The following is a 24,370-nucleotide window of genomic DNA, read 5'->3' on the forward strand; positions in this document are numbered from 1 at the left end:
ATTCCTTTCTGTGGTGCCATCTTTACTGGAGCAAGTAAATGTAATCTGTAATTTTGGTTTATTATTGACTTTGGTTGGCAAGGGGGGAGAAAGGGGAACATATTCATAAATGATGGGCAAGTGGAGAAGGAAATCAAGAGTGGGCCAGTCATCACATAAAAGATTGTTATGCCAGAAAGAGCATGACCACTTGTACTGAGTTTTAATAAAAGCAAAAACCTGACTTTTATCTCTGTCGTGAAATAGCTACTTTAATCTTAATTGGTTAGGCAGAGGACAAACATATACTGTCCATTTTCCACCAATTTCTCTTATGAAATTTCTAACTGGGGATTTACAATGAACGTTGAAATCAATTTGCATCTTTGAACAGTCACCCAGTTGTCTGAAGCAGAAATGGTAGGATATACTTAAAGACCTGTAAGGTGAGGGGTAAAAAGGGGGGACAAAAAAAAAGAGGATCCTCAAACTGGTTTAGCTGATTGTAATTTTTCTGAAAAGTAGAATTATATCCCCTCTGCTACATTAGCTGCGTGACCACATTGAACCCTTGAATTCATGCCTAAGCTAATCTGTTCACCATGAAAGCCATCAACCACTTCAAATGTTGTTAACTCAGCTAGAAACAGATCTTTTGCTTGGATAACAGCAACACTTGGTGTCAAATTTATATTTGTTTATATAAGAGTTTAGTCATATATTGTCTTTAACAAGTAAAATATGTAAAAGCATGCCACAGAGTAGAAATAGATACCGAAACTACAAGAGGTGACCTATAAGGATAGTTGGGAAATAAGGAGTTTTGGAAGCAAAGAAAAGTAGTATGGCAAAACATTAAGGCAGGGAACACTAGAAAATAATCAAGGCAAGATCAACATAGCCCTATGACACTAAGGGCTAAAGACAAAGGGGCTGACAACTGCTGGCAGATAACCAGATTGAAGTGAGCCAGAAGATTAAGGCAAAAACAAACTATAGTTGATTTGTTAATTCAGTACATGAAGGAAGCAAACAAAGTCACGATGGGCACAGAAACAAGCAAGCAGAATGTCATTTGGGAGGTTAAATAGAGAATTCATGAGAGATAAAGATTTCTAAAACAGAATGGGTAAAAGTACAAGTGATTAAAGTTGTGCAGTCGTGCAGGGTGTTTTGGTAACAAACAGGCTATGGGGTGGAATCTGAGCTCCCCTGGGTTATAAACTATCAGGTTTTACCTAGCATTGCAGCCGGAGAAAACAAAGTTTATTTTGTGAAAGTGACTACTGTCTCCAATATTAGATTGGAGGAGCATAAACAGAAATTGTAGAGGAAACTCAGCAAGTGTGGCAACATCTGTTGAAAGAAAGTGGAGATAACACTGAATCCAGTGACCTTTCTTCAGAAAAGAAGGGTCACTGGACTCTAAACATTATCTCTCACTGTCCCAGACCTGCTGAGTTTCCTTCAGTAATTCCTGTTTTTAAGACTTTCAGCATCTTCAGTTCCGTGTTTTATTTTAGATTGAGGAGATAGTGTTCATTTATAATCTGAGGTCAGAGACCATGATATGATAAAATTCTTCATCAAGATGGAGGGTGAAATAGTTGAATCCAAATCTAAAGTCCTGAATCGAAACAAAAAGGAACTATGAGGGTATGAAGCAAGAATTCAAGAATCAATTGCGAACTAAAAGGGGTTGATGGTAGATAGGCAATCGTTCATATTTAAGAATGTGTGGGTGAATTAGACATATTCCGGCCTGCTGCGAAAATGAAAAGGAAGGTGGCTTAACTATGACTTAAAAAATAAATTTTGGATAATAATATTATATCAAAAGAGGAGGTATACCAAATTTCCAGAAAAAGCAACATACCCAAGGATTGGGAGCATTTCAGAATTCAGTAAAAATGCACAAAAAGTTTCAAAAGTTTGGGGGTGGGGGGGAAATGAGAGTAAAATTACTAGCAACATAGAAGCTGACCATAAAAGCTTCTGTATAACGTGACAATGAAAAGATTAGTAAAAACAAAATGTAGCTCCCTTACAGTCAGAAGTTGGGGAAATTATAATGGAACAATTGAAAAGCAGAATTGAATACATACTTTAGATCTGGTTCACAAGAGCGGACAAGTAATCTTTCAGAAATAGTAGGGAACCAAGGATCAGCAACAACATAGAAATGAAGGAAATCAGTATTACAACAAAAATGGTGCTGGGGAAATTAGTGGGGATAAAGGCTGATAAATCTAATCACAAAGTACTATAGGAATTGACCCTGAAAATACTGGACGACCACCACTAATGCATCCAAAGTCCAAGAGACTTTGTAGGACCAGGTCAATTGATATCCCACTATTTAAAAAAAAGAGAGGGAGAGATAAGAGAATTATAGTCTACTATAAAAAACATAACAGAATACTTGGAAAGCAGTAAAAGGATTAATCAAAATTAGCACGGATTTATGATTAATCATGTATAACAAATTGACTTGAGTTTTTTTTGAGAATCTAACAGCTGGAATAGTTCAGGGAGTACCAGTCATAATCGTACTGAATGGAGAAGTAGGTTTAAAGGACCAAATGGCTTCCACTTTCTACGTCAGGCAACTAATACCTCAAGTCAGTTCAGATAAGTAGGAGATAGGTAGATCTAGGTATTATCGGTATGTGGGTGAGTGCTGATCTAACTAATCAGTTAATGTACCTTGGTAAATTATGGAATACAGAATGGTTGGGGAAAGAGGATACAATCACAGGATATTCTACAGGCTGTATAGAAGTGGAAAGGTAGGCTAAGCTGTTTAATGATGATTTGACCAACCTTTCAAGCAGCTCCTGTTCCTCTTCTTTAAAGGAGAAGTGACAGGAAAATGTACAGATAAGGTTTGCTTGGCATCAGGAAGCCTAAAGTATCAACTGAGCATAGGCTGTCATTTACTTTCAAACAAAGGAAACCCACTCGTCAGCATAAGCTCCTATTATGTTGAAAAGCATCCCTAAATTATAATAGCCAGTGAACTCCTGTGCAGCCTGATGTTTGACAATAACTTGATTAGGACATACCTTCTCCAATGAAAGGATATTCCATTCCATCCCGAACACCAGGTTCTATCTCCACTTCAAGTGTCCTCTCCTCATTTACAAGCCTAAATATTTAAAATGAAAACAGAATGAGACAGAACTCCATTGAAGTAATATCTGTATTTCAGTATGTGATGACACCTTTCGATGGTAAATCTTATTGATAGCTCTCTCAAATAATAGAGTTGAAATTAGTTATACATAACTCTAGAACTGCCAAAAAAAATGATTTGTAGAAGTTTTTTGTTTTGCAATGAACGGAGTAAGAAATATTAATGTAAAGACTGCATAAAAGGAGGATGCACATTGAGTAGATATCTACTCAGTTATTGCAAAGAATTATGTTGACAACTAATTTGGGACAGTCATTCAGGATTGAGTATGGCATACTTAAAATGTATATATATGGGTCATTCTGTTATAACATGTGTTTCGTTAATGGGAATTCACTATAACATGATTGACGAAATGGGGTCATTGTTTCTACAGCGCTAAGTTTTAAAATGTGTGTTGGCTGTAACGCAATTACATTGCCAACACTTTAAGCACTGTTTCTAAAGCATGATTTTTCTATAACACAGGATTGTACAAGGACACAACTATCACGTTATACAAGAACTCTCTGCACACAAGGTCCTGTCCTTTGCAGGCAGAACATGTACAACGACTGTGCCCGTTTCAACTCAAGGTAATAGTACTCTTTTTCAGTTCAGAGCAAATGACCTGTCAGAATGCTCAGCTGCTATAGGTTGGCATTAACTGGTACATGCTCCATGGCAACACCTCTACCACTCCTAAGTAGACTTGCCAACTAGTCAGCACATTCCTCCCAGTATAACTATTGTTTTCCCTTTGACAATTTAACTTTCAGAACTTAAGTAATTTAATGGATTGAAAAAAAAACTTAGCAATAACTCATTCTGGAATAAGCCATTTCTTGAGATGAAAGGGACAAGGATAAGCAGTTATATAGGAATTAAAAACAAACTGGTTCAACAACCATCCATGGAAAAAAGTTGAAACAGCATTAACAAGCGGTTTCCTGGAAAAAAAGAGGAGATAACACTGCTGGATACCTGCTGCCTCATGACAATTGGGCAATTAAGTCTGCCTGCAGAAGGAAGATCCTGAAGTAAAGAGGTTAATTACAAGAAAAGCAGTGTTTTAAACAAACAAACAGCTGAACCAGATTGTAACATCGAACAGGGGAGCTACTTCTGGTAAGAAGGCAAGCTACAGGCTCAAGTCTCCAGGAAAATAATCAATGTTGGGGATGAAAGAATCTATTGACTCAAAGATTCACGCCTCAAACATGAAAGACAGACACTATAAAAAAATCCAACACCAGAACAATTTAGTAATAGAACTTTGAAGATCAACACTGCACAAGGATTGAACCCTGGACACTTCCAGAGACAGATACTGTTATAGTTGGAATCCTTGCTAGATTCCACCATTAAATTGGTAATAGTCAAGTTGAGTTGCGAAGCTTAAACTTGCTTGAGTGGTCTTATTTTGATGCTACATGCAATAAAATTTAAATCATTATTTCAATAATTGATTGCCTGAGATTTCTTAATAAGTAGCTGATTAAAGGTAACTGGTGGAAATTTACAAAAACACCTTTACTTTTTTCTGTGTGAGTTGTTCAAATGAGTGCGAGACAAAAAGCTTTGACAAATGCATTTCTCCAGCAAGTTAATTTTGAAACTAATACTCACTTAACGTTGGGACACTCATCACAAACCATTTCCTGGGTCATCTGGAATCTTCCAGGGCCTAATTGTGTGGTTCTCATTTCCTGTCTGCAGTTGCATTTCCTCTTTCCAGGAGCTTGTTTTGCTACTGGCTTGTTTCTTACAACCTGTAAAGTTCACAGAATTGCTTTCCAGTTGAACTTATAAGTCATGCATTTAAATACTAGTCATGCATTTAAAAGGCATTATTTTATGTGTTGTTTTACAAGCATATTGAAGTAGGAGCAAAACTTGGCCATTAGGTCATTCAAGCCTGTTCAAATATGCAACGAGATCATGACAGATCTGCAGTGTTCGGACTTCCACATTCCCATCTACCTCTGATAACTTTTGATTCTTGTTGGGTATTGAAAGCAATCTACCTCTACCTTAAAAACATTCAGTACCCCCCCAGTTTCTAAATAGAGGGTTCCAATGTCATACAGCCCCCCAAGAAGAAACATTTCCCCATATCTGTCCTAAAAGGGCAACCCTAATTTTAAAAATACATTGTCCCCTGGTCTTTACTCACCCATAAGAGGAAACATCCTTTCCACATTTACCTTGTCTAGGCCAGCCAGGATCCAATAAAATCTCACCTCACATTTCTAAGTCTGATGCAAACAAGTTCAGGCTGTTCAATCTTTCCTCATAAGACAAGCTACTCATCCCAGATATCAATCCAGTACATCTCCTGTGAACTGCCTCCCAAGCATTTACATAGTTTCTTAGATAAGGAGACAGTTCTGCAAAAGGCATTCAAGATATGTCCTCATCAATTCCTTGTATAACTAAAACATATCCTTCTTCCTTTATATCCAATTCCTCTCATAATAAAGGATAGCATCCCATGAGCCTTCTTAATCATTTTCTTTACCTGCATACAACATTCCCTCTAAGCTGTGCATCTGCTTGGACGATCCATGCATACCAATGAACAGACGCACTGACTTCCAGTTCTAGAAGCTGCTGCTGCTCATTGACCAGGGAAATGCGCAGAGTGGCAGCTAAATTCAAGGGACCATAGCTTGCACACTAACTTTTTGTGATTCATGCATTAAAACGAGTCTATCTACACCTCTGAATTGTGCAGTTCTTCTCCATTTCACTAATGCTCTGATTTTTATGGTTCTTGCCAAAGTGAACAATTTTACATTTCCAACATTATATTCCATCTGCTAGATTTTTGCCCATTCAATCTACATCCAACTGTATTCCCATATCATCTTTACAACATATTTTACTACCATTACATCACATGCACTTTCGCTTTTTTAAAAATCATTTTTATTGCAAATTGTTTTCTTTAAAGTACATCAATATGTATTTTGCAGGTAATGAAGTCAACTGCTTCTTCTCTCATTGACCCAATGGATAAGTGAACTATAATTTAGCTAGAATGACCAGGAAAGTTACATCTGTCAATTTAGTTACATCTAGTCAGTGAAAGTTGGCCAGGAGTACAATTGGCCTCTAGGCCCCCACAATTATCTCTTGGAATAGGTAGCAGAAGAGTAGGAAATAAAAATGATAGTGAGAACCTAAACTATTGTCTTCCAGAACAACTGCTGGATTACAATCTTTCAAATATTTTCTGATCCAAGATGTTACAGCAAACCTATGAAGCTGGTGGGTCTTGAATCCATGCCTCCTGGCTCAGGAGGTAGGGACATAGCTCATGCACCACAGACCGGGCTACAAAACATAATAAAACCGTACTGAAATGCTAGTTGAGTTTTCCCCCCTCCCAGGAGTCACTGACTCAGTCTAACAAGTCCACACCAACCATGTTCCCAAACCAAACTAGTCCTTCTGCCCATCTTTGGTTCATATCCCTCCAAACATTTCCTATTCATGTATTTATCCAAATGTCTTTTAAATGTTCCAACTGTACCTGCATCTACCACTTCCTTTGGCAGTTCATTCCACACACTAACTACTGTGTAATATAAAAAAAATTGCCCCTCATCTCCTTTTTTAATCTTCCTCCACTCATCTTAAAAATATGCCCCCTAGTTTTGAACTTCCCAACTGCAAGGAAAAGACTTTTGCTATTCACCTTATCTACACTGTTCATTATTTTATAACGTTTTGGGGGAAGAAAAAATGTGATTAAAATTTTTTTAAAGGCTTATACTATTTAGGAAATACACTTTTTTAAAATAAATTTAGTAACTACAATGATATAATTCCTCATATCTAAGAAAACACTTGTTAAATTTTCACTGAAATTCATAACAGTGATGAGTGATGTATGATAAATTCACAATAGTGGTACAATTATACAGAATATGTTCCAATTGGCAGTTAACTCAATTACATATTTGCCTTTGTATGTTCCTAATTTATATTGTGAAGCAGGTCTATCAAGTTACAGTACAAAACAGGCTGAGTGTCCCAACAGAAAACGTAGACTAATAGTGTACAATAATATTTTGTTCCAAGTCAAAATCATTTATGCTCAAATTAATTTCATGATCAAATAATTATTTCCTTCAAACCTGCTAAAGTATAAGTGACATTAATGTCAAGATGTAATTTTGCAACCTAATAGTAGTTCACAGGTGCAACAATAATTTCCACTTAAGTATGTCTCCCACAGCAATACTTTAAGGATACATGTAGTGACATTTTGTTCTCTTGATTAATGTATTTTAAGAGGAAGTAGAAGCAGAAAATGCTGGAAATACTGAGCAGCTCTGGCCATATCAATGGAGACAGAAACCAAGCTAACATTTCAATAGAAAGGCAAACTCTCATTCATTGAGTAACCATGGCAGAGACAAGACTATGTTCATGCTTTTCACACTGTACTCCATTCTAATGAAGGAATAAATAATGATATAAATTGTTTTACTTTAAACAGTTTTATCTCTACTTTTTGAAACATCTATAGAATTTTAAAATCTTTTAAATGATAAATTGAAGATTAGCTATCACTTAAATAGGACTAGCAATAATCTAAACACCCATTTTAGTCACTTTTCAATAGAAAGTAATTAGTCCTACATTGTTTTTATTAGGTTTTACTTGATGTCTGGATTAGTCTGCTCTAACAGTTTTAAATTAAGTAGATAAATCCATTATTTTCAATTTAAACTAATGGGGCCCTCTCAAAAGGACACTTAATACCTTAAGATTAACCCTGACATGAATACATAGAAATAGCACCATTATCTCAGTTCAATATTCAAGGTTCGAGTCAAATGTTCAAATTGTGTTGGTTTGTACATTTTGACACTGACTCCACGCAACAAGATTAATTTATCAACACACATGAACAAGGAAGGATAGGCCACTTGGCCCTTCAATCCAGCTCTGCTATTCAATAAAGGTTATGGTGAGCACATTTTAACCTCAACTCTACATTCCTGCACATCCCCAATAATCTGTCCTCCCCTCAGTAATCAAGAATTTATCTCTGCCTTAAAAATATTTAAAGGTTCTGCACCCAATGCCTTTTGAGTAAGGGAATTTCAAAGACTCTTAACTCAGGAAAAAAAATGTTTCATCCTCTGTTTTAAATAGGCATCATTTTTAAACTATAACCCCCTAGCTCTAGATTCTCACACAAGAGAAAATTTCCTTTTACTATCCACCTGCTCAGGTTCCCCCCCCCACTAGAACTTTATGTATTCCAAGTAAATCACATGACTTTTCTAAACTCCACAGGATACAGGCGTAGCCTATCCAGCCTTTAAGGTAATCCACTCATTCCAAATATTAGTTGAGCAAAGCTTTTCAACTTTTTTCAAAACATTAACACCCTTCCATAAGTACGGTAACCAGTACCATACACAGCACTCCAGATGCAGTCTCACCAATGCTCCATTTAACTGAAGCAAAACCTCCTTACTCTTGCATTTAAATTTCCCTTGCAATAAAACAAAATATTGTATTAGCTTTCCTGATACTTGCATACTAACCTTCTGGAATTCATGCACCAAGACACCCTCTGCATCTAAGAGCTCTTCAGCCTCACCATTTAGATAACGCTTTTTTATTCTTTCCACCAAAAATGGACAATTTCATATTTTTACCATATCAGGCTTCATTTGCCAAATATTTTTGTACTCATTTAACTTATCTTATATCCCTTATAGGCTCCTTATATCTTCTTCACAACTCAAATTGCTGCCTATCTTTGGGTCAACAGACAATTTAGCTACCTACCTTCGATCCCTTCATCCAAATCATTTATATAAGTTGTAAAGAGTTGAGGCTCCAGCACACACCCTGTGGCACTCCAATGGTGACATCCTACCAGGCTGGAAAAGACCATTTATTCCTACTGCCTGCCTCTTATTAACAAACTGATCTTCTATACATGCCAATGTTACTACCAACACTGTGAACTTTTGTTTTCCATTATAATATTTGATGTGGCACCTTATCAAATGCATTCTGGAAATAAAGATACAATACATCTGCTGGCACCACTTTATCTACAGCACAAGTTACTCCCTCATTTTTGTATTTTCTAATCAACCTGTTCAGAGCTATTATTACACACCTCGGAAGCAGATGGGCCTTGAGCCTGAACCTCCTGCTTAGCAGTAGGAACAGTGCCATTGCACCATAAGACCACCAATAAATTAGTTGTTAAATATGATTTCCCTATCACAAAACCTTGAGCTTATCCAAGTGCCTATTTTAACAACTTTAATAATAATTTCTGACATTTTTCTCTATAACAGATAAAAGCTAACTCATTTGTAGTTTTCTGGTTTCTGCATCCCTCCCTTTTTGACGAAAGGGAGTTACATTAGCTAATTTCCAATCTATCATTGGATAGAATGGGTTTTGGAAAATTAAAACCAATTCATCAACTATTTCAGTGGTTACTTCTTTTAAGACAGTAGGCTGAAATCCATCACAACCTGGGAATTTATTAATTTGGAGTTCAAACTTTTTACTCAGTAGTCATTGTAATTTTCGGAATTCCTTTGTTCTTTCCAATTCCCGATTTACAGCTGTTTTCGGGATGCTATTTGTATCCTCGAGTGACGACCAATACAAAATACATGTTCAGTTTGTCTGCCATCCCTTTATTCTGTATTACTAATTGCTCAGATCCATTTCTATAGGACCAATATACACTCTGTAAACTTCTTTGAATACCTGATAACTTTCCTATCTATTGATATAATTTTGGCTGACTTTCTCTTAGACTAATTTTTCTCTCCTTAAACTTTTAGTAATTTTTTTGTTTTTAAAATGCTGTCTACTTTTTTCACCTATCACTTATCGCTGTGCAATTATCTTTTTTTTAACTTCAATGTTATCTTCAATTAAGTACGGATGGTGGGTCAATCCCTTAAAATTCTTATTTTTTGGAATGCACCTATCTGCACTTTCTAGAATATCCCCATAATTTTTTTGCCACTGCATCTCTAATGACCTATCCCTTAATCTAAATTGTCGGTTCACTTTCAGTAATTCTGCTTTCGTGGATTCATTGTTACCCTTGTTTAAATTCAAGCTAGTAGTCCTGGACCGACACTTCTTTCCCCTATACTGCCTATAAAATTCAGCCATATTATGGTCACTGTTACCCAGGGGTGCTTTCACTAAGAGGTCAGTAATCAATCTCTGATCAAAACCAGATCTCATATAGCCTGCTCTCTGCTTGGTACCATAACAATGCTAGTCTAAAAAAACTGTCTAGAAAACATACTCAACGAATTCCTCCTCTGGACTACTTTCTCCTTATCTGATTTTTCCAGTCTACATGTAGGTAGAAATCTGTGTCTTTTAACAAGCTCCCATTGTTTCTTCCTTGATATCTTGCGCTACCACGTGCTTTTGGGGAGTCTGTATACAATACCCACAAGTGACCTCTTGCCTTGATCATTCTTATCTCCACCCAAATTGTTTCGATAACCTAATTCAGGAAACCAGGCTATCCTTCTGTATTATGCTAATATCATCTTTAATTAACAGAGCCACCCCCACCCTTTCCTACCTTCCTGCCTTTTCTAAAAGGTTCCACAGTCAATATTCAGGACCCAATTTAAGTCATCCTACAGCCATATGTCAGTTATGGCCACTAGGTTATAATTATTTATCTCAATTAAATTTGAGTTAAATCTATTAGAGTTCATCTATTTTGTTTTGAATGCTATGTGCATTCAAATGCAGTGCCTTCAGTTTTGTTTTCTTATTTTTATAATCTCATGTTGTATTTGTTTCTTTACTCTTCAATCTGCATTCTCTATCGTTTCCTGTCATTGTTTGTTATTTCCCACATTAATTCCTTCCTTGGTTGCATCTTCCCCACTCTGATTCACCACAACTTCCCACAATTAGGATCTTGCACCCACCATTTAGTTTAAAACCCTACAATCCCTAATGTGTGGTTTTGAAGACCACCAGTCCCAGGACAATTCAGGTGTAGACAGTCCACTGGTACAAATCCTACTTTGTCCAGGATTGGTGCCAGTACCACATGATCCAGAACCCACTTCTCCCACACCAGTTTTTCAGCCATTCATTCATCTCTTTAACGTTGTGTACCCTAATGCAGAGATTACCACCTTTGAGATTCTGCTTCTTAAATGGTGCTCCCAAAGCTGGCTATACAGAACTTCCTTCCCAATTCTACCAATGTAACTGGTGTCTACATGTACTATGACATCCGAACCTCCACCCCCCTCCCCCCCGACCCCGCACCATTGCAAGTTCTTCTGTAGCCCAGAACAGACATCTTGACTCATGACCTTTGCTTCAGAGAACATAGTCAGTGGAATTGACAATTCTGTCCTCTATGACTATATTCCTTTTGCCTCCTCCACTTGAATGGCTTCCAGTATTATGGTGCCGTGGTCATTTCGTTCATCCATCCGACAGCCCCCACTCTCATCCAAACAAGAGAGTTTTAGACCAGTTGGATAATCTCACAGGCTGACACTCATGCACTCCAGGTCCCTTTATCTGCAAATAAGCATTGTAGCAGAAAGTCTGCGAAACAATGACACTTCAGAAGTCCGAATACTGCATAACTAAACATGTAATATTAAAACAATGGCAGCTCAACTTTCACAACTGATTTCAAGTTAAATTAATAAATATGCCAGTTTTGTGGTCATTTCAATATAATACCTTGATGATTCTGTCATTCTACTATGGTTAATTTTAATATGGCCAGTACTCATAACCCATTCCTTACGCAAAGCAGTCACATGGAGATCAAAGATCATTGGTCTTTGTTCTTAATTTATTTTAGAGAAAGAATTTATAAAGCATCGTCTTCTAAAACAACAGTTGAGCTTTTGCACCAGACAGAATAAACATGCTACCAGGGGTGACGTGACCACATTTATACATGGATTAGAACAAAGGTAATCAACAAACAAAAAATATCAAAATATTTAGACAGATACAGAAGTGCACAAGTAGTGTAAGTACAAGGCAATATTTCTGTTTTGATTAATACTTACTTCCACAAAGTTTCCTGAATACACTTCTTCAAGTGTAACTTCAAGATCCACAATAATGTCACTTCCTCGAGGAATGTTCCGGTCTTGATGCCGTGGGCCGCCTCCAAACATAAAACCAAAATCTCCAAAGAAACTGCATGAAAAACAATGATTTGATAAGATCAAACAACAGCAATAAGTAAAATATATTTGAGATTTATTTTAAATACTCAAACTTATCACATTTACAGGCATAGCATCAAACTAATCATCACATTTACAGGCATAGCAGTCTCTCCACAAAGAGTATAGGTGAAGTTATCATTTCTAATCCATTAAGACCAAGGAGTTTCCAAATTCAATGCTTCAACGTTGTTAAATTATTTGATGTTAACTAGAAGGGTAGGGATGCTGCACAAACATCCATTGTGCTGCTAGATGAAGACAGTGAAGGGGGAAAAATACTGTCAATTCTCATTTGATAGATACACAATAACCCCTAGTTTAAAGATTAGCCCTGTATTTTAACTTTGTACTGTGACAAAGTAAAACATGTTTCCTTGGCAAGTGATAATAAATTCTCAGAGTAGAGAATTTATCAGAGTAGAGTGCAGAACTGGTCACAAACAATTGATATAAATATTAAAATCTATCTAAAAATGTACTAAGTTAGATGCTCAGCCATCTACTTACTGTGAAAATATGTCATCATGGGAACCTTGACGACCTTCCTTTAAACCTTCTTCACCATACATGTCATATTGTTTCCTCTTCTCTTCATCAGACAAAACCTAACAAAATATAATTAAGAGTGCTCGTTAAATTAATCATTTAGTCCAAGAGACATTCAGGCACTTTAGTCACAAGACTACACAATCACACAAGATATTTTCTTCCAAAACGAACACTCCATTCAGCACTACCCAAAATCATAGAACCAAACTCTGGAAAAAGTCAAGATCATGTTTAAATAGGCTTCAAATCAAAAGTAGACAGACTTGTGACATCCCACTTTTATATGACAGATAACATTACAGAAAATCAGTTTTCAAACTTTTGCACTGCAATTGCACAAGTCCAGGATTAAAAAGGAAGTCTTGTTTTCAATAGCACCTTTCACGATCATTAGATGTCTGCAAGCACTTTACAACTGATGTCGTACTTTGGAAGTGTAGTCACTCTTGTGGGAAACGTGGCAGCCAACTTGAATTAAAGAACCCCTACAGTATGGAAACATGCCGCTTGGCCCAAAAAATCCACACCGACCTTCCAAAAAGTAACCCACCCAGACCCATTCCCCTTTCTTGTGACTTTACATTTACCCTGACCAACGTACCTAACCTATACATCCCTGAACACTATGGGCAATTTAGCATGGCAGCACAGCTAGCCACTGACCCACCGTGCTGCTCCAGCAAAACTTCCACAAACAGCACCGTGACAATAATAAAAACTCTGATCTGTCTATTAATTGACAGATAAATATCGCCAAAGACACTGGATACAACTTCCTTGTTCTTCTTGAAATTAGTGTTATAAAATCATCCAAAGAAGGGAGGTCAGTTTATTGTCTCATCAAAAAGACAGCATCTCTGATCAATGCAGCACTCTCAGTAAAGATCTGGAGTGAGCATAGACTTGTCTTCTCTGCTCAGGCACTGGAATAGAACTTTAATCTGGGACCTTGTGGATTCAGAGGTGAGAGTGCCACCTACTAAGTCATCGTTGATACAGTGCAATCTGGACTTTACAAACAACCTAGACTAGATTTTAGTCAAATCTGAGGCATGTAATTTTACAATTACCTTCCCACAACATTTACACTCCTCTGCCCAAAAGAGACAGATGGACTTTTAAAGTGAACATAACTTTTCCTATATTGTATATCATCAAGAAATTTTCCAGAGGTTCCACATGGTAGACCAGTTAATAAAGGTTAGATCACATAGGATCCAGGGGAGGTTAACCATTGGGTACCAATTGACTTGAAGGTAGTAGACAGAGGGTGGTGGTACACGATTGCTTTTTGGACTGGAGGCTCAATGCTGTGTCCAGTTTTTTGTCAATTATATAATTGGTTTGGATGTGAATATAGGAGACATGTTTAGTAAGTTTGCAGATGACATGAAAATTCTCAGTGTAGTGGACAGTGAAAAAAGATTATCTCAAAGGACAACAGGATCTTGATCAGAGAGAGGTCAGTAGGCTGAGGAGTGGCAGATAGATCTAAATTTAGATAAGTGAGAGATGTTGCATTATCATAAGGCAAACCAAGGCAGGATGGTTGATGGCAGGGCCTTGGGGAGTGTTGCCAAACAAAGAGACCTGGAGCGCAGGTGCATAGTTCCTTAAAAGTGACGCTGCAGGTAGACATGGTGGCGAAGACGGCATTTAGCACTTACCTTCATTGGTCAGAGGGTCGAGTATAGGAGTTGGGATGTCATGTTGCGGCCATATAGGACATTGGTGTGGCCACTTTTAGAATATGGAGTTCAGTTCCCGTCACCCTGCTATAGGAAGGGCATTGGTAAACTTGAGTGGGTGTAGAAAAGATCTACAACAACGTTGCCGGATTTGGAGGATTTGAGCCATAGGGAAAGGCTGACTTTTTTCCCTGAAATGTCAGAGGCTGAGGGATAACCTTATAGAGGTTTATAAAATCCAGAGGGGCACGGATAGGGTGAACAGGCAAGGTCCTTTCCACAGGGTGGGGAATCCAAAGCTAGAGGACATTAGTTTAAGGTGAGAGGGGAAGGATTTAAAAGGAACCAAAAGAAGGGGTATCTTTTTCAGGTAGAGGGTGGTTTGTGCATGGAATGATCTGCGGGGGGAGCGGTGGAGGCTGGTACAATCACAATATTTAAAAGGCATCTGGATGGGTATATGAATATCCATTAGCCACATTTTGTGTGCTTATTAGGAGCATGATCTAATGTTAATTTGAAGATACCAGCCACAATTTCAAACTCCAAATTGAAATGGCAAGAATAATCTTAAATCCTGTTTTTTGATTTGATGTGCTGTTTATGAATAGGAAAAGTTTAGAGGAATATGGCTCAAATGCTGGCAAATGGGGACTAGCTCAGATTGGGGTGTTTGGTTGACATATAAAGTTGGACCGAAGGGTCTGTTTCCATGCTGTATGGCTCTATGGGATTTGTTGGAGACATGATGATCATAAAATGACAACTGTACCAATTAAAGTCGTTTATGACTGGGTGTGGCAAGAGGAAGAAAACTTTAACTTTTCTCGGGGAAGGAAACAGCACATCAAATCAAAAAACAGGATTTAAGATTATTCTTGCCATTTCAATTTGGAGTTTGAAATTGTGGCTGGTATCTTCAAATTAACATTAGATCATGCTCCTAATAAGCACACAAAATGTTGCTAATGGATATTCTAGTTGGCCATCTTTCAAATTCTATTGAAGGTATTAATTAGCAAAAGCTCAGATGATACATATTCAAGTTATATATGTGAGTGAGCTACAAACATGTTTTGAATTTTCATTCCTCTGGTTTCAGTCTTTCCACAGGATATGCCAAATTCAGGCAAGGTGATTGGTAATACTATTATGCAAGCATGTTTGCTTTCAGAGAAGTTCAATTTTGTATTTAAATTTTGACCTCAAGGGCAAGGTGCTAGTTTTAAAAATACTCCCCAAATATGCAAACTAAACTGTAGCAAAAAGTGGAAAATGATAACTTTTTAAAAAAAAGTTGCTGGCCTGAGTTCAATAAAAAGTTGTTCTCTATTTCAGCACATGATGTGATCCATTTTGTAGATGTTAAGATCCATAAAGTTAGAAAAGGTACAATGTAATTAGAATTTGTTTTCACAATACAAGTCTCCTTCACATACACCCTTCAAGGGAACCCTTAAGGGACGATTAATTACGTGATGCATGCACAAACATTATATAAAGTTTCTCTGCGTTGAGACAGCTTGGAGATAACTGTTTCTCTTCAGGTTTGGACCAAAATCGATCCAAACTCAATAGTCCAATATTTAAGATCAGGAACATTCAATATGATCAGGTTAGTTTCAGACTGAGTCACTAATGAAAGTTGACAGGTTAGCCTTGTCACTGGTTCTGGAATCCTTACAACCCAACTCCAGATAAGCCTACAAATTAATGCCACAATCCATAGGGTTAGCCTAGCTGAACAGATTGCAGAGAGCTTAAAAGAAAACAAAGAAAAACTGAAAATACTGTTTACAGGTATAACCACTGTCACTAAGAAAAGTTACTGAAGTCAGCTCTTTGTAGTTTAAAATTTTTTTTTTAAAATGAGAAGAGAGAAAGCATAAAAAAAAGTGCGTCATTGAAATACTTTGTTGCAGAACACATTATAATGAATGACAGGTGATAAAGCAGGCATTATGAAATTCAAAAAGACATATACAAGAAACAATAAGAAAACGTGAATAATTAAAAGTTAAAAGGAATCATGAAAAATAGCAAGGTCAAGCAGGTTCCTGGGAGGATAGTAGGGGAGAATAATAAGATCACAGACACCAAGGTGGACAAATCCCTCCCTAAATATCAACTTGCTCCTTCCCCAGTCCTGGAAATGTCAGCACACCCATTGCACAGATGCCTTATGGCAGCCACAGTTAAAATTGTGAAACATTAGGTCAGTGTAAAAGCCAGAGAACTGCAAAGTGTCAGATGTAGCAATTACGTGTGAGTCAATTTAACTTTTGCGCAGGCGAAACTTTGAAGAGATAGTTCCGCACAAAATTAATGGTCACATAAGCATATACAGGTTAATTAAGAAAATCCAAAGTGGATTTGTTAAACGCAAATCATGTTTATCCAATTTGAGGTGGTATCAGAGTGATCGTGAGGATAATGCTGTTTTTATGGTGTAAATCAGCTTCTAAAATGCATTTGTAAAAATGCCACATATTCACTTATAATCAATCAAAGTTAGAACTTGTGGATTGAAAGGTTTAATAGCAACATGGATCTAAAATTGGCTGAGTGACAAGAAACAAAGATGAATGGTTGTTTTCAGATAGGAGGAAGATTTAAGATAGATTTTCATAGGAATTTATGTTAGGACCCCTACTGTGCCTGACAAATTAGTAACCTATATAGGTACAATTTCCAAATCTGCAGATGATACAAAGCTTGAAACATTGTGAACAATTAAAATGATGGTTTGGACAGTAAGGTTATAGGCATGGTGAAATGGACAGACAAGATGAAATGTAATGCAGAAATGAGTGAAATTATGAATTAGCATGAAGGTGGCAGAGAAACAATTTAAAAAAAGATAATTTAGAAGGGAGAGCAGGAGCAGAGGGACCAAGTCTACACAGTCAGTTCTGTATAGACTTGACTATGTAGAAGTTGCATTCTTGCACAACCCCATTATAATCCATTACAGCCAACACATGTTTTAAAAATTTCACTCTGTAGAAAGTGACCCCAATTTGTCAATTGCATTACACCAAATGTGTGTTGGTGAAATGTGTGTTGTAACAGAACAACCTGTCCACAGAAAATTCCTAAAAGGTGGCAGGGTCACATCAAGTGATCAATGAATAAAGCATGTGGCATCCTAGGCTTTTGTTAAAAAAAAGGTGTAAAGTCTAAAAGCAATATATTGTTAAACCGCTACAAAACATTGACTCAACCTCACCTCGAGTGTTGCATCCATTTCTGGACACCACATTTTAGGATAAGAGGATGCAGAAAGAATGGTTCCAGGGCTGGGAACCTTCAGTTACATAAAGAAAGACTAGAGAGGATGTGACTCTGTCCTTGAAGAGAAAATTAATAGAAGTATTCAAAATTTTAGGGTGCAGATAGGGACAAGTCATCCACAATGGTGCAATGATCAAGAACCAAAAAGAGAACAGATTGAAGATATCCAGCAACAGAAGCAACAGCGACATAAAGAGAAACTTCTGCATGCAGTGAATGATCAGGATCTGGTATGCACTGCTGAAAATTGCAGTGAAAACAGGGTCAATTTAGATTGTCAAGATGAAACTGGATCATTATCTAAAAAAATAAAACCTTGCAGGGCTACACAGAAAACACACGAGCAATGGCTCAAGATGAAGTGCTCCTTTGGAGGACCAGCAGACACGACAGATCAAATTACCTTTCTATGCTATAACCATTCCATAATTCTAAAAAGAAAGTTCAGATTCAGTATCTTGAGCTTAATTTCAAACAAAACAAAGCCAAAGACAAATGTCAAACTGGGAAAATGAATTGAAATAGCAAGAAACTGGGAGCTCAGGATTGCATCTTCAGACAAAGCAGAGGACTGTTAGCAAAAGTTACCTAATTGATGTTCAGTTTCCAGACTATAGAAAAGGCCCTACCAAGGTCAAGGAATACAGAACTGCGTTTGTTTAAGGAATATTGGGATGTCCTGTGGTCATGGTAGGCTTTTCTTCCTGAAATTGGAAGTAGTTCACATAAATTGTTGCTTTACTGGTGTTGCGAAGATCAATGGACAATCATTGCACCTAAGCTTAAGCTTCTTAAATAGGTTTAGCCAGCTAAACTCCAGCACACGCTTGGAGGCCCTAAACTATTAAACGCACTATGAATTTACTTTCTTACCGTTCATAAATACATGTCAGTTACAAAACAGACAATCTAGAAAAAATGTAAAGAGAAACACCTCGACAACTGTATTGTTTTAGGAAGTGTAGACATTGAACTACAAAGTATACAAGTCCTGCAAAGTGTAACTGAAACAATATGTAAATTGAGAATCTTATAGCAGTTGTTCCAGCAGTCTGTTGGATTAGATTATAGTGTGACCTTTCACCCGTTCACCAACAACCAATGAGCTGAAGCCACACAGTCTCCCTGATTTGTCATCACTAGAACTCAGAAGTAAAAAAAAGTGACTGAGACTTCACAGGGAAAGGCCGAAATGTACCTGAAGCGAACCCTCCCTCCCAGCGCTACACGGGCATTGCACACACTCACACAGCCTACACTGCCCCTGCTCAGTACCTCATAAGCAGCCCCCAAATCCTGGAACTTATCCTGCGCTGCAGGGTCGTCGGGGTTTCTGTCGGGGTGTAGCTGCAGTGCCAGCTTGCGGTAAGCCTTCTTGATATCCTTCACCGAGGCGCTTTTGGATACCCCCAGAATCTTGTAGAAATCCCGCCTGTCCTCAGACACACACAAAATAAAAACAAGAGATGTAAAGAAAATAACACACAACTGAAAAAAGATTTTACAACAGCTTCATTTACTGATGAGCAACACACTGGGCAATCCCAGCAATGTTACAGAGAGAGCTAAGTTCCCTTCCCCGGTGATCACTCAGTGGGGTCAGTCTAACGCGTTAATATCCAGGACATTCATTCAGGGTAGGGAAGGAAGAGCGACAGGAACCTGAGCTGGAGCTCTCCCTCACACTCTCTGCCTCCCCACTCACCCTGTCAGCACCTCTCCGCTCAGACACAGCAGTACAATACACACACAGCGCACACCCGCCGCCATGCTGCACACTTTTCCTCCTTCCCTTCCTTGTTCTTTTTTTTTATGTTTTGGCTCCGCTCTCCACGTTGCTCGCTACGAGCTGGTGAACGGCAACTACCGGCAGAGACAGCCTGGCTTCCTCATGCCTGACGCTTTCAGGAGGGAGGAGTCCAAGCCTTTTAGTCCGGCTACTAGACCTTCTCATTCGTTTGCATTCGCACCGACACACATTTTACAAGAAAGGGGTTGGACAGAGGAAGAGGAGGGCATGGAGGTGGAGCTGTGAGTGAAGGAAATTATGCATAGAATTCTAATAAGTCAAAAATGGAACTAAAAATACTCAAGGCGGGAAATCTCATTTATATTTTCGCCTTTATTATTGTTTTTTAAAAATAGAATGCTTATTGGCAGTGCTTTAGATGTTTTATAAGTTAAGAATACTGAGTTAAAGTTAAATAATAAAATATTACTGCGTTAGGTAAGAGACAGTCCTGTGTGAGTTTTTATTTCACTTCGCCTTTTAGTTGCTACATAGTGCATTAGTCCCAGAAGTGTTGAAGGCTTCTCCCCGGAAAACGGAAAATACCGTTATGGGATAAGTGAGGGAAAATTGAAAAAATATTTGAGGGAGAGTAAGATACGAGTTTTGAGAAGAAATGTGTGCGGTGGGATTTGTTTTGCATTTCTCCATGAAAGCGATATCATAGATGGTCACCTGTGCTGGACGTGTTCTGTGATTCGAAATAACTTTAAAGGTAATCACCTCATTTCTTGTTTGAGGTATATTTATAACACACTCTATAATAACATGCCGTGCTAACTCTTCTCCACCTTCAAAAGCATCTTGCTATGTCCGGCTCTATTTACTTTTCTTACTCCAACATTGTGAAGCATCTTGGGAGATTTTACTAAGCTGTAACATTAATGCAAATTGTTATACTTTAGATTTTTTTAAGTTAGATTACTTAGATTTAAGGTGGCACAGTGGTTAGCACTGCGGCCTCACAGCGCTAGAGATGCAGGTTCAATTCCCGCCTCAGGCGACTGACTGTGTGGAGTTTGTACATTATCTGCGTGGGTGTCCTCCGGTTTCCTCCCACAGTCCAAAGATGTGCAGGTTAGGTGAATTGGGCATGCTAAATTGCCCGTAGTGTTAGGTGTAGGGGTCTGGGTCGGTATGGACTTGTTGGGTCTGTTTCCACACTGTAAGTAATTAATTAAATTCACCAGGACGCTGACCTCAAACCCGATTTAAGTACATGGATTTTTCTTTTATTCAAATACATTGGATAGATGGAATTTTAAATTAAACCACAATCCATTTTACCTATAGGACTGTGCTTTGGATCAATTGAGAGAGATGACAAGAAATAATCTATTTTGAAATTATGATAAAATTCTGAAAATATTAACCAGACCAGTCAGACATCATCTTTGAAAATAAAAAAGCTTGTATTTATACAGCAATTTTTGAAACCACCTGATATCACATGCACTTTAAAGCCCATTAAGTACTTTTGAAATATAGTAACTTTTGTAACGTAGAAAACATAGCAATCAATTTGCATTCAGCAAAGTCCCACAAGTGGCAGCAATTTAAGTCAGAATGAGGCACTAGCTACTTCAGTATGGTGGGCCCAGAGTCAAGTTTAAGCTCAGTTTGGGAGCCAGGAACATCGGTGGCGACTGCATTGCTGAGATTAGGCTCGTGCAGATTCATGCTGGCGACAATGTAAGTGGACGCAAAATGGCACCGAAGAATGGCAATACAGTTCCAGCAGGGGCAGCACAGCTCTAGGTCATTGGCTGGGCTTGGGTATGTTAAAGTACAGATTTGAGACGCCTCAGGGAATCCCTTGTGGACTACAGACCTGTAAGCATCTCTCATGGTTTGTCCCGGAGATCGTACTCTTTGGTGGTCTGGAATTTTTAAAAAACTCTTACGGACAGTTTAGTTTAATTTTAATCATTCCCTTCATTTACTAATAGCATCACTGTTACAACATAACACTGATACCTATAAGCCAGGCTAACTGGATTCTAATAATCCAGGAGAGGAGAAATCGCTCTTCTTTCAAGAACCCTGGTCAGCTACTCCGTCGTACTATCAAAGACAGAATACTTTTATACACAGGTTTACAAAGTCACTACTGTCACAAACGCAAAAGTTAATGAAAACACTGCATGTTCTGAACTAGACAGATAATAGCAAAGGGAGAAGTTGGTACTGCAGATGCTGGAGATGAGAGTCAAGATTAGAGTGGTGCTGGAAAAGCACAGCAGATCAGGCAGCATCCGAGAAGCAGGAAAATCAACATTTCGTGCGAAAGCCCTCCATCGGAAAATAGCGAAGGACAATAATTCTGGAGAGAAGTTAATTTGATACCGAGTTTCGTTCTGAGGTCAGAATTAAACATTGTTTATTAATTTCACAAAGGAACAGCCTTGAATGTTATCACATGTGAGGACCAAGCAATTAAAAAGAAGCAGAATACTGCAATGTGGATATAGAATTAAACAGAAAATGTTGGGAAGGTAAAACTTAGCAAGTAAGACCGTATTATGAAGATGTGGGTGAACCATATCTTTTAAGAGAATTAAAAGCTAGCAGTGACAGCACCAAATGTTCACAATAAGGCACAATGTAACATATGCTCCAGCTACAGGAGTAGCTGGTTGCCTGGAAATGACAAAAAACAGATTTGAATTTGCCCAATCAGTTTAAATTATTCCCCGGAAAAATACCGATTTCCAATCAAGTTTGAATTGAGTATATTGACAATCTTAAAAGCCAATGACACAATCTGATGTTCTGGGGTATAAGATCAGGAACAAATTGAACAGTTGGGAGGAGAACTGCCAAGCATCAATGATTAAAAGAATGCCTGAAAAAAAAGCTGTCTTAAAAGTACCTTTTTTGACCTGTGAAGCAGAATCCCCAAGAAGAAGAAAAGAAGGTCCAAATAGAAGAACCGAAAGCTGCCTGGTTTTGAGATAAGAAGTGTTGTCTTGTAAATCTTAATTGGAGTTTTATCAGATTTGTATTGTAGAAGGAAAGGTAAAAAATAGATTAGAGTAAGGATTTGTACATAGTTGTTAGTTAATTATTCTATGTTATACATTAAGAAATAAAGTTGTTAATTTTTACTTTAAATACTTCTTGGCCACTCAAATTTTTACAGATTACTGCTCGGGATAAATCTTTTCTGTGTTGGTGGTTTTAAACTAAGCAGGAGAGTTTACCCCATGATGTAACAGTTTGGGGTCTCGGGTTCGTAATCTGAACTGGTTAAGTCAGATTTGAATAGATTTGGGGGTACAAAAATTCATAAGATTTAAACACTTGCAGGTTAATGTCCTAGATCTTTAAATACAACATAGGTAAGACAATTTGTTTGATTTCAGTGACTTGTAGTTGATTAAATTAAAAGTGAGAGAAATGGCTCGTTAAATTGCTTAAGGGGTTCAGGGATTTGAAGATGATTCTCAAATTTGCCAGGGAAGTTTAGAAGGAAAGAAAAGGCCATACTTTTATAATTAGCAAATAAGTTAGATTTGGGTTTAACCAAGAAAAAAAGCAAAGCTGAAATTGTAAAGGGGTTACTCAAACACTTAGTTGTGTCAGAGAAACAGACAAGTGCAGTAGAGGTAGAAAAACTTAAATTACAATTGAGGAAAATGGAGTTAGAAGATAGAGAGAAAGGGAATGAGAAAGAGAGAGAGAGAGAGAGGAAAAGAGAGAGAAGGTTTTTAGCTAAGCAAAGAGAGAGAAGAAAGGGAGAGACAAAAAGACAGAGAATGTGAACTTGAGAAGTTGTGACTTTTAGTTAACAAAGTCAAGTTAACAGGATAAAAAGAAGGTAGTAATATATAAAAATATGTCAAAACTCTGCACATTTTGATCAGAAAGATGTTGAAGCCTTCTGTATTTTATTTGAAAGATTGGCTAGGCAGATGGAGTGGTGCAAGGATTTATGGGTACTGCTAGTTCAGACTAAACTGGTAAGCAGAGCTAGTGAGGTATTTGCCGCACTGTCAGATGAGGGGTCAAGAGATTATGAAGAGGTTAAACAGGCTATTTTAAGTGCTTATGAATTGGTACCAGAAGCATATTGACAGCGGTTCAGAAACACAAAAAAGGAACCAGGTTACACTTCAAAAGAATTAAACATAGTCATTTTGATTGATGGGTTTGAGGCATTAAGAGCAATTATTCTGCTGAAGGAGTTTAAAAACTCACTTCCAGAGAAGATTAAAAACTCACGTAGAGGAACAGGAAGTTCAGGAAATGAGAAGGGCAGCAGAATTAGCAGATCAGTACATGTTGGTGTATAAGACAAGCTTCCAGCCAGAACTTCGTCCTGTGAGAGATAGAAGTTGGGAGAAGGGGAGATCTTACACTACTAAACCAAGAGGAGAGAGCATTGGTAAGAGTTTACAACAGGATAAAAAAGAAGCCTGAGAGGGCAGAAAGGAGGTGAAAGGCCTCCGGTGTTTCCACTGTGGTAAAGTGGGAAATATAAAATCACAGTGCTAGTTATTAAAGAAAGGCACTGTGGGAAATATTGTAAAAGAAGCAAAGCCAGTGGCACTAGTGAAGGAAGTAAAAGAGACCCCAAGAAGAGCCAAAGACCTGTAGGAGAGAGCACAGCCTTGGCAGGGGCTGCGTATGGAGTTAGTACCTGATC

General features: G+C 37.8%; 2 protein-coding genes across 4 annotated transcripts in view; one reads left to right on the forward strand and one right to left on the reverse strand.

The window, feature by feature from the left end:
* dnajb11 (DnaJ heat shock protein family (Hsp40) member B11) overlaps positions 1–19,906 on the reverse strand; it is a 33,556-nt gene extending 13,650 nt beyond the window's left edge. Inside the window, exons 1-6 of the mRNA XM_060827446.1 lie at positions 19,639–19,906; positions 19,209–19,365; positions 12,910–13,007; positions 12,238–12,370; positions 4,784–4,926; positions 3,045–3,127 (exon numbers count right to left, since the gene is read on the reverse strand). Of these exons, the coding sequence (XP_060683429.1) occupies positions 3,045–3,127; positions 4,784–4,926; positions 12,238–12,370; positions 12,910–13,007; positions 19,209–19,365; positions 19,639–19,703 (679 nt within the window). The 5' untranslated portion in view covers positions 19,704–19,906. The remainder of the gene's footprint in view (positions 1–3,044; positions 3,128–4,783; positions 4,927–12,237; positions 12,371–12,909; positions 13,008–19,208; positions 19,366–19,638) is intronic.
* tbccd1 (TBCC domain containing 1) overlaps positions 1–24,370 on the forward strand; it is a 76,962-nt gene that overhangs the window by 15,955 nt on the left and 36,637 nt on the right. For all 3 annotated transcript variants that reach the window (XM_060827442.1, XM_060827444.1, XM_060827445.1), the window contains exon 2: positions 3,644–3,750. The gene's annotated coding sequence lies outside the window, so the exon portion shown is untranslated. The remainder of the gene's footprint in view (positions 1–3,643; positions 3,751–24,370) is intronic.

Source organism: Hemiscyllium ocellatum, chromosome 7, assembly GCF_020745735.1.
Source record: "Hemiscyllium ocellatum isolate sHemOce1 chromosome 7, sHemOce1.pat.X.cur, whole genome shotgun sequence".
In the NCBI taxonomy this organism is placed as follows: domain Eukaryota; kingdom Metazoa; phylum Chordata; class Chondrichthyes; order Orectolobiformes; family Hemiscylliidae; genus Hemiscyllium; species Hemiscyllium ocellatum.